The 11217-nt window shown below is 41.5% G+C and overlaps 1 protein-coding gene across 1 annotated transcript in view; it reads left to right on the top strand.

Annotated features, from left to right (window-relative positions):
• The first annotated feature begins 2689 nt into the window (after positions 1 to 2689).
• The window catches only part of LOC137498543 (repetitive organellar protein-like), a 278597-nt gene continuing 270069 nt past the window's right edge, over positions 2690 to 11217 (top strand). Inside the window, exon 1 of the mRNA XM_068226217.1 lies at positions 2690 to 2761. Coding sequence (XP_068082318.1) covers positions 2715 to 2761 — 47 coding nt within the window. The 5' untranslated portion in view covers positions 2690 to 2714. The remainder of the gene's footprint in view (positions 2762 to 11217) is intronic.

The following is an 11217-nucleotide window of genomic DNA, read 5'->3' as shown; positions in this document are numbered from 1 at the left end:
AGAGAAAGATACCACAGGCCTTTAAATTGTGCTGTAATTTGTGAATTTTCTTCCTGCTGTAGTTTTTTAGATGTTACGCTTTTCGTCACTTATGGCTGTAAATTTTGTTACCTTCTGAGAGTACCTGTGCAACAACCAGTTGCGGCGTAGGATATGTCTACAGTATTCCCTGCCTGTTGTAAGAGGCCACTAAAAGGGGTAACCCTAGGTCTAAACTTGAGACCGCAGGGCTCCTAGCCATGTCGGACATTGCTTCCTTGTACTTCTACCAGCTTCATCACATGCATCATTCCATCGGACTTCACTTAGTCAACCCTTGTAGTCTTCCGATCGCCGGGCTGAGTGGCTCAGGCGGTTAAGGCGCTGGCCTTCTAACCCCAACTTGGCAGGTTCGATTCTGGCTCAGTCCGGTGGTATTTGAAGGTGCTCAAATATGACAGCCTCGTATTGGTAGATTTACTGGCATGTAAAAGAACTCCTGCGGGACTAAATTCCGGCACCTCAGCGTCTCTGAAGACCGTAAAAGTAGTTAGTGGGACATAAAGCAAATAACATTATTATTATTAGTCTTCCGATCCAGACAGTATTTAGCTTGCGAGACCTGGCCAAACTTTTAATTTTTTATAGCTCCGTATCCGACCCCAACGTTGTTAGGTTTGTGAAACTTGGCCCGGTTTTACGACCGAATGCCCTTCATGACACCAACACTGTGTAGAAGGATGTATTGAATAATTACGTGTTTCTGCAGTGGTTGGCAGTGTGCTGTGCTGTGTGTGTAATTTGAAGATCTGAAACAGAACCCCATGAACTAAATAATACTATTATTGATTTTATGTCCCAATAACTACTTTTAAAGTTTTCGGAGACGCCGAGGTGGCGTAATTTTGTCCCTCAGCAGTTGTTTTAGGTGCCAGTAAATCTACCGCCTTGAGGCTTCGTACCTGAGCACATTGAACTATCGCTTTTACTGTTTGGGCTAATCAGCTCGACACACAGCTGAAGGCCGTTACGCTGATTACTCAGTCACAAACTGCTCATCTTAGCGGTATTATTGAATTACATGTATTTATTATTATTATTATTATTATTATTATTATTATCTGATCTGTTTTGCACTGCTCATATCTTGTTTTTTCTCTTCTATTGTAATCCCTTAACAGTCCTTTTAATGCGACGCATCACGAATCGCCTTATTTATTTATGTATTTATTTTTTAATTTATTTATTTATTTATTTATTTACCATGGCGTTATTTATACATTTTCACTTTTTACGCTTTCTCAAAGACCACGTCCAGAACAAAGCAACTTCTCCAGATCCTGTCTACGGTAGATTCACGGAAAATAAGCGTCTCTTTACCTATATTTTTCATTTTCATTGTGAAAACACATCTTCAGATCTCTCCGTTCCGTGGATTTGGCCGCGCATCGCACACATACAAACACTTCCGGGTATCACGGCTCGTCGTGTTTGGGACAGAATGGGTTCCTACACCATGGACTTAAAATGGCTCCTTGACTTTATTACGTATCTTTCGTACGTTGCCTAGCGACAGTGAATCTATGCATTCAATCTTGGCTGACAGCACGTTGGATTGCCATATCCCAACACACGTTTTTCCGATGGTTTTTTCGTTCATAAGTCGCCAATGAAAGCGAAAATGAAAAATTATCATTCGAGGTGCATTTGGACTCCCTTCCCCCCCATGTTCAAAATTTCAGATCTCTGCGTGCTGTAGATTTTGCTGGGCATCTTGCACACACACACACACACACACACACACACACACACACACACACTTCCTTTTATATTATAATAAGATATTACGTCATTAATTTCATCTCATTAACTCCTCCGATGAGGATGATGTCAGGAAGCGCATCTAGTCGTAAAATCTCCATACGTTCATCTCACTTCGTACCCGACTCCGTAAAAAACCAGGGCAAAGGTCGGGCACATATAACATTGCCTTTCATACATTCTTTTTTTCTAATTTTTGCAATGCTAATTATTAAGAAACAGTTAAATTGCTTGTGTCAAGGAAAATAACCTTATATGATAAATGGCATCTTCAGAAGTACCGGCATGTTAAAACGAACATGAAAACCCAGTCGCCGAACCAGACGAATTAGGTAACCATACGCAGTTAAAATCCTCGGCCCGTCCGGGGATTGAATCCGGGACTCTCTGAACCGAAGGCCAGTACGCTGACCATTCAGCTAAGGAGTCGGACAAGAGGACAGCATATTATATAAAGAAAAATGTGATATTTTGACCCATAAAATATTACACATAGATCAACTGTTACTTCCCATGCAAATTTCCCCTTGCAAATCTAACGTTTTCTCATTCTTTCGAAAGGATTTGTAAGAACGTAGACTACTTGCATGGATTATCACAACGGAATCTTTAATTTTTTTTTTAATTCAGGACAGTGAGCAGAATAAAAATGCGCGGAAATCTTGAAGTATGTTTGGAAAACACGTGAGAAGACTCTCATTACATTTTCGTAGTGTTTAAGAACCTTGAGAGGAACCCTTTTTCCCATTTGTTTCGCTACGACCTGTTCGGTTTAGCTCGCTAGCGGTCGTACTGTCTCACTGCCCCTCCAGCTTTCTGTGCCCAATCAAAACTTTCGCATAAAGAAAACGTACTGTGTCATCGTATTCCACTTTGTCAGTATTAGTGGAGTGCTGTATGGACAAGCTGAAGACATGAGGAGGAGCAGAAGAGGAAGACGAGGAAGACAAAACCAGAAAACGTAGGGTTGTTTTCCTTATCACATTAAAATACAATATTAGACTAAGGTAGAATTTCATCCAGTGGGGACGGACACAGATTTTTTAAAAAATCTCTCAGTTGTTCACGTTTAACCCACACTTTGCTGTTCATGCGCAATAATAATGCATTTTATTAGTGTCAGTTATTGAGTATCAATACAAGTTCACAACAGTTTTGACGTAGTACTTCTGTCCTCTGATTGATCTTGGGCCTAAATATTTAGCTCACCTAAACGTGTGAAAAATATTGGAAAAACCATTTTAACATATGTATACCTGCAACAAACAAATTAACATCTTGAGTGCGGTATCATTTAAGCCGTAAAATTGGTCCGAGAAAAAGGCACTTTGATTATTCAGCTTAGCGACTCGGGATGCTATTCATGTCATTTTTATTATTCCCTAGCTGTTGAAAACTCTGCTAGTTACACCACTCACTTTGTATAGCTTGTAAATGCCATTTTGTTTCTGAAATTACGCATTTTCACAAATTGAATTCGGTGCACTATGGTAACACACTTACATATAACATGGTTATATTTTCCCATACCTCCCATACCTCAGAAAATTAAACTGTATTTTCTGATCATTACCTGTCACAGTGTGGTTCATAGCCCTTCGTTTAGGAATAACAACACAATTTACTCATCGGTGCCTCATTCAACTGCTTTATAGTTCTTCCACAAATGTAAAAGCTTGTTTAAGGAAGAGTCTAAACTGCGTGGCAGTCTTCTAATAGTCTACTATTAAGACCATTAATTACAAGTTTACCGGGCGAGTTGGCCGTGCGCGTAGAGCGCGCGGCTGTGAGCTTGCATCCGGGAGATAGTAGGTTCGAATCCCACTATCGGCAGCCCTGAAGATGGTTTTCCGTGGTTTCCCATTTTCACACCAGGCAAATGCTGGGGCTGTACCTTAATTAAGGCCACGGCCGCTTCCTTCCAACTCCTAGGCCTTTCCCATCCCATCGTCGCCATAAGACCTATCTGTGTCGGTGCGACGTAAAGCCCCTAGCAAAAAAAAAAATTACAAGTTTCGTTTATATTATTATTGTCGTACTGGGATCTGCAATTATAACTAAATTATTTTTAAAAACATAATTTTCGGCATTTTTTATATTTACTTCGCAGTAAATTTAATTTCTCGTTATCCAAATCCACAACTTTCTAATTTTATTTTGTTGTTGGTGTTGTTACAATAATTAAAGAAAGAGTTCTTGAGGACAAATAAAAATAGATATCACCGGGCGAGTTGGGCGTGCGCGTAGAGGCGCGTGGCTGTAAGCTTGCATCCGGGAGATCGTGGGTTCGAATCCCACTGTCGGCACCCCTGAAGATGGTTTTCCGTGGTTTCCCATTTCACACCAGGCAAATGCAGGGGCTGTACCTTAATTAAGGCCACGGCCGCTTCCGTCCAACTCCTAGGCCTTTCCTATCCCATCGTCGCCATAAGACCTATGTTGTCGGTGCGATGTAAAGCCCCTAGCAAAAAAAAAAAAAAGAGATATAGAGATATCACTGTTCATTAAACCCCTAGAGAATCGTTTACCATACTGTTTCATTCGTAAAAGAGAGATTCGGGCTGTGTAGCTGTTAGCTTGCATTAGGGAGATAATTGGTTCGGCTCTCACAATCGGCAGCACTGAAGATGGTTTTCTGTGGTTTCTAATTTTCACACCAGGAAAATAATGGTGCTGTACTTTAGCTAAGGCTCCCTTCCCAGAGTTCTTTCTTATCCCATCATTGCCAAGAAATCTGTTGACGCGACGTTAAACCACTTCCATTCGTAAAAGAGTGTTTAGTGGCTATTTCATGTGCGTAATGGCTGGGAGAACGGATGTTCGTATCACAATGTTAAAATAATATATTTCTATCTCTTCGATGTAAAAGCCATTTTTTTTTTCGCGACATAACCGCCACGATACAGAATAGAGTCGTTCCACATTGGCTTCCTCGTATTATCACAGAACGCTGTCTCAGATGGACTAAAAAATCTGCAAGGACTGGCATGAACATACACATAGGTTTACCTACGGACAAGCACATACACATTGATTTGAGGGACCCTGGAAACCTGCTTTGATAATTGCTCTTGAAGGAGTTCCGGAAAGAAAAAACCGAAATGCTCATATTTCACTTTTTTATATCATAAATCTGTGAAATAATTTCTATTTTAAAACTTTCATACTTTTCTAACATTCGCCAATTAAAGTACGGTTCCAAAACTATAGACTTATTCTACGTTAAAGATATAAAGATATAATACATATCCACTTTATAAGTACTCTTAAAAACAGTTAGGGGGTGGCGGACCGTTGGAAAACTGTCGAGCTGCCATTGAAAACCTTTTTCTTGTATAAAGTGTACTTTTTCTACTCAATTGATTTGTTTCAGATTTTTAAGGAATTTTTATCAGCATCCTCTTCTTACTTTAACAAGACTGATTTTACAAGAAATAATTGTTATTGAAATAACATAACAAAAGTATAACCATATTAAAAATGAACAAAAAAGAAAAACATCTTCACCTAATAAAGAAATATACCGAGTATTAAGAAGCCTCTGTTGAATTATGGATAGGTCATTCGCCTGTAGCCTGTAAACATTTCAGACATCTACCTGTACTTTCTACGTAAACGTACACTTTGTAAGTACTGCTTCAACATTACCAAGATACGGCTTTTTGGATTCCCTCAAATCCGAAAAGTATCGTAACCTTCTGCGTCGTCTACCCCGTTGCACTCAACCAAGTCTCGGCTGCTCGCCATCAGACTGGGAATGCCCAAATCTGGATAACAGAGAACAGAGTTGAAACTGAATACATAAGAGTGACGTTTCCTAGATGTGTATATGAGTGAGAGGATATCAGTGTGAGTCTTCGGTGCCGTGTAATAGTAAACGCCTACCGAGAGCCGTCCATACCCAATTTGGATCTGCCGCGACTGAGTCTATTATTTTTGTTTTAGCGTTATTTAAAAAACCACAGTAGCTGTACAGTACTACCCGTCACTGACGGAGTATTGAACTACTTACAATCATCATCATCATCATCATCATCATCATCATCATCATCATCATCATCATCACAAATCGATTTATTCATTTGAGTGTCGTAACCCGACTGGCTTTGCCGGTTACATCCCTGCTGTAGCTTCGCCATCCCGGACGATCTTGAGTTTTTCTCAGGGCACGTTGGAAAGATAATCACTTGTCGCATCCTCCATCTGGTTGCAATCCTTCCCCTTGGTCTACTGCCCTCAACCGTCCCTTTCATGATTAACTTCTCTAGATTTTCTGCGGGTCGTCTCGCAGTGTATCCAACGAACAGCAGTATTCTTTCACAGACACGAGAAGAAATGCGTTTTAAAATCTTCAGCTCCTGAAGAATGGGCGTATTGGTTCTTCTTGCGGTCCAAAGCACACGTAGCATTCTACGCCAGCACCACATTTCAAAGGCATCGATGCGTTTTCTGACCAAACGGTCTAGGTCTCACAACCATATGAGAAAACAGGGTTTCAACGAGATGGATTTTTGTATTATTTGTAATTCCCCTGTTCTTCCAGATCTTAATTCAGCGTCCTAGCAAAATCCATCTCCTTATCTCTTTCTCGGAACTTCACGTGCCACTGATCGTTGACCCAAGGTATACGAAGTCTAGCACTACATCCAACTGTTTCAAACGGCAGGTGAGCTCGACCTGTACTGCTCTATCAATCACCATAAGTTTGGACTTAACTGAGGTTGAGCTCAGTCCATACTCAAGACTCACTTCCTTCACTCTTGTTAGCATATCCGAAAGCTCTTCCTCACTGCTGGCTAGCAGGCTGGTGTCATCAGCAAACCGCAAGTTGTTCATTTTTCGCCCACAAACTGAGAAGCCTTCAACTCAATCATCACGTGCCTTCCTTCCGATATACCGAACTCGATAGCTGCAGTCGCTTAATTGCGGCCAGTATTCAGTATTCGAGAGATAGTGGGTTCGAGCCCCACTGTCGGCAGCCCTGAAGATGGTTTTCCATGGTTTCCCTTTTTCACACCAGGCAAATGCTGGGGCTGTACTTAATTAAGGCCACGGCCGCTTCGTTCCCAATCCTAGCTCCTCCCTGTCCCATCGTCGCCATAAGACTTGTCTGTGTCAGTGCGATGTAAAGCAAATTGCAACATTGCCTGCCGATCCGATATACTCGCCGTAGACGTTATAAAGTTGAGGGGACAAGATGCAGCTTTGTCTAACTCCACGGGGCACACTGAAGTATTCTGAGATCTCACCATCTACATTTATAGCTGCAATCAGTAGCGGTGATTTGGGGAAGGGGGGGGGGGGGGCAGTAGTCGCCCCCACACTTTGTGGAGAAAACATTACATTTGTACTCCATTTTAGCTGACTGAAACAAGGAATTATAGGAATTATTAAAACAAAGAATTTGTACAAGTCCTGTTGTCTTATCAGCGAATTATTTCCCTTATTTTCTTTAATTATTAACGAAATTATTAGCGGAAACACGCAACAAAATGTTGTTCGTCGCGGCTAACCGATTTGTATACCGCCACAAGCAAGTAGTGGACACTTTGCGTGTACTGTGAGGAAGGGTAGCAGGGGTATATTTTTTGCCAAGGTCACGCACACTGAGGTATGATTCACCCCACTTGCTGCGCGCATTCGTTAGTCTGGCAGTCTCTTTAGTATCTGTTAGTTCCTTTTAGTTTCTTAGTGTGTAGTCAAATACTAAATTATAGTTAATTGTATAATCACGCCGTACTTCTATTTAATTGTAATTTATGTGTAACTGTTCTTCCTTTGGTGAAAGTTTTATTGTATGGTAGGCCTATTGAATCAAAATCTCAAAAAAACTATTATCACCGCAGTTCAGTTGGAAGGCTCTCTGTCGAAATTCGCTCAGAGAGCATATTTATAAACTTCCCATTTTGTAATAGCTTTTTTTTCTTTTTCTTTTCAGTTTTGATTACCCTCCCACTGCATCCCACAAACCCGGGTTCATTGTTGTCTGTACATTTGTTGTCCTCTACTTCTAATTCCCGGCTGCAATATCTTTCTAAGAAGAGAAAATGCTGACCGCATGGTCTTGGACCTTATAAAACAGTCAAGACAATCACAAACACCAGTTAACTCGTTACCATGACAACTAAACAATATTTCCAGGTCAGCGATACTTGGTGTGGGTCTTAGCAATAAAAATGAAAATTAGTGAATATCTTGGCCATCATAGCTCATATTATGGTAAAACAGAATGGTACATAAAAGATCGAAAATTGAATATTTCTACATCTTATATTATGTACACATTTTAGATATAACTAACATTTGCTATCAGAATTAAAATGATGTGAAAAATATAGGCTAAGCGCGACTATCTCGGGCATTATTCCTCGCACGGCAAAAATGCATTGTGCCGGGCTGAGTGGCTCTGACGGTTGAGGCGCTGGCCTTCTGACCCCAACTTGGCAGGTTCGATCCTGGCTCAGTCCGGTGGTATTTGAAGGTGCTCAAATACGTCAGCCTCGTGTCGGTAGATTTACTGGCACGTCAAAGAACTCCTGCGGGACTACATTCCGGCACCTCGGCGTCTCCGAAAACCTTGAAAGTAGTTAGTGGGACGTAAAGCAAATAACATTATTAAAAATGCATTTAAGCTTTTGAAGACCATATATTTTGTACAACTTTTATTAGGTACCAGTACCTGGAAGTTTCGCGACTCGGCTAATGTTTGACTTTCTCTCTCTACACCAATGTATACGGTTAACTTGGAAGCGTGGGTTGGCAACCACGGGACTCTTAGCTGAGTCCCGGCATTGCTTCCACTTCCTTGTGGCAGGCTGCTCACTTTCATCTTTCCTATCCGACCTCCCTTGGTCAACTCTTGTTCTTTTCCGACCCCGGCGGTTCTACGTTTGCGAATTCTAGGGAGTCTTCAATTTTTACGCACTTCGTGGCCCTCGTCTTTCTTTGGACGACGCCTCCATTTTTCGAAGTGTCGGATCCCTTCCATTTTTATCTCTGATTAGTGTTATATAGAGGATGGTTGCCTATTTGTACTTCCTTTCAAAACAATCACCACCACCAGCCTGTTTGCCCTCGCTGGCGAGATGTAGTGTTTACAGTGCGCTATGTCTTCTGGTATGGGCTAGAGCAATTTGTTACTTTCATTGACCTGTCTGTCTCATCCTTGGCTTTGACAATATGAAAGTGACCGAGGTGTGAGCGATGCTAGTAATACCATTCCTCATGCAGCCAGTCCCTATACTGATTGGTGTGAAAATATCGCCCATAGGGTCGGTTGGTGCATGCATTTCAGTGGGCTTGGCAGACTGATATGCAATAGCAACTTCTGGCTCGGTGAGGAAAGCAATGGGAAACTACCTCACTCCTCATTTCCCTAGTATGTCTCTTCAGTGACGCCTAGGCTGTCTGTGATAGCCTTTGGTGGGGGTGTGGAGGATCAGACCAGCCTTCGGGCTGAATACCCAACATACCAGCCTGCTAGCGCACAACCGGCTGTCCCTGGTACTGAGTTTCGAGAAATTCTGTTCACGGATTTAAGCGGATTCAAAAACCCGTATCCTAGCAATGTTAAAGCAGTACTTACAAAGTGTTCGTTTTCGCGGAAACTGCAGGTAGTTGAGGTCTGAAATTTTTGCGGGTTACAGGTGGATCACCTAGCCATAATTCAACAGAGGCTTCTTAATATACGGTATCTTTCTTTATTAGTTAAATATTACTTTGTCTTTTATGAGGCAAAAGTTTGACATGTGCAGACAAAATTATAATTTTATTTATAGGCCTGTAATTTCTCGTTGTAACTAACTTATTTTCTTTTAGCTGAAAGTTGTCACATGGTTGTAAATTAGTACTATCCAGGTTCATTTTGTCATTTTATGACTCGTTTAAACAAAGGAACCGAGTTTCCAGAGTAATCATGATACATCACCACTGTTTTGAATCGTCCCTCGGTATTGTCCCGAATCAGTTATCATAGATCAGATAGGCCGTTTTATTTCTTTCCACACAGAAGTTACTGCACATTGACTGCGGCAGTGATTCTTGTCTTAAGGTACAAAACGTAGTTCCATTATGTTGCCTGTATCCATAATTCCAAAGTCATCAATATTTGACAACCGGGCGAGTTGGCCGTGCGCGTGGAGGCGCGCGGCTGTGAACTTGCATCCGGGAGATAGTAGGTTCGAATCCCACTATCGGCAGCCCTGAAGATGGTTTTCTGTGGTTTCCCATTTTCACACCAGGCAAATGCTGGGGCTGTACCTTAATTAAGGCCACGGCCGCTTCCTTCCAACTCCTAGGCCTTTCATATCCCATCGTCGCCATAAGACCTATCTGTGTCGGTGCGACGTAAAGCCCCTAGCAAAAAAAAAAAAATTGACACTTACTGTGTGGAAGAATTTTTCCTTAGTAATAGTTCCCATATCGCTGACTTCGTCATTTGTGTGTTAAGGGCGTAACTAACGGGACTACAGGGCCCGCTGTGCTTGGGGAGAGGGGGCGCCACGTGCTCAGGGAATCCACAAGGCAATTTTAAATATGCAATTTCATTTACTGTATATTTGAAACGAACCAGTGAGCGTATTCTGTGCCAAATTAAATTACGCAATATAAAAATAGCCTAATTTTCTTTTTTTTAATTGTAACAATGTAACTCTAAACATGACCTACTTACAGATGTGATTCACGTTGCACATAAGGATGCATCTGTGTGTATGACTCACTTACACGTGGGCACGAGTTCATATTATTTTCGGAGGGCTTAGAGATCGATCGTCACACACATACACTTCCTGTAAGGGAATGGAGATGGGTACTTTACTTTTTTTTCTTCTCATAATTGGATTTACGTCGCACTGACACAGATAGGTCTTATGGCAACGATGGGATAGGAAAAGGCTAGGTGTGGGAAGGAAGCGGCTGTGGCCTTAATTAAGGTACAGTTCCAACATTTTCCTGGTATGAAAATGGGAAACCACGGAAAATCATATTCAGAGTTGGGCTGCCGACAGTGGGATTCGAACCCACTATCTCCCGAATGCAAGGTCACAGCTGCGCGCCGCTAACCGCACGGCCAACTGCTCGGTGTGGGTACTTTTAATTTCCCTGTGAGGAGATCGATGAATTTAAGACAACATTTGAATATTCTGACTAGATCAGATTCAACTCTAAGCTCGCATGCAATTATACGCCTTATGGGGGTTATTTGGATATACAGGGTTATTCACCTAACATGTTACACGGAAATAACTTCTAAACCATTAAAGATATCGGCATTCTGTTTTCATATTCGTAAATGGTACCCAGGGTCTTGTAAAGTAACGTGCTACTTAGTCTCATGGGGTGATTAATAACCGAGATATTGATATCAACTTCATATTTTTAAATGTACGGCACAAATTCATACAGCTGGTCTAAAAG

Source organism: Anabrus simplex, chromosome 1, assembly GCF_040414725.1.
Source record: "Anabrus simplex isolate iqAnaSimp1 chromosome 1, ASM4041472v1, whole genome shotgun sequence".
Classification (NCBI taxonomy): Eukaryota; Metazoa; Arthropoda; class Insecta; order Orthoptera; family Tettigoniidae; genus Anabrus; species Anabrus simplex.
This window is presented reverse-complemented; position numbering and strand designations above follow the sequence as displayed.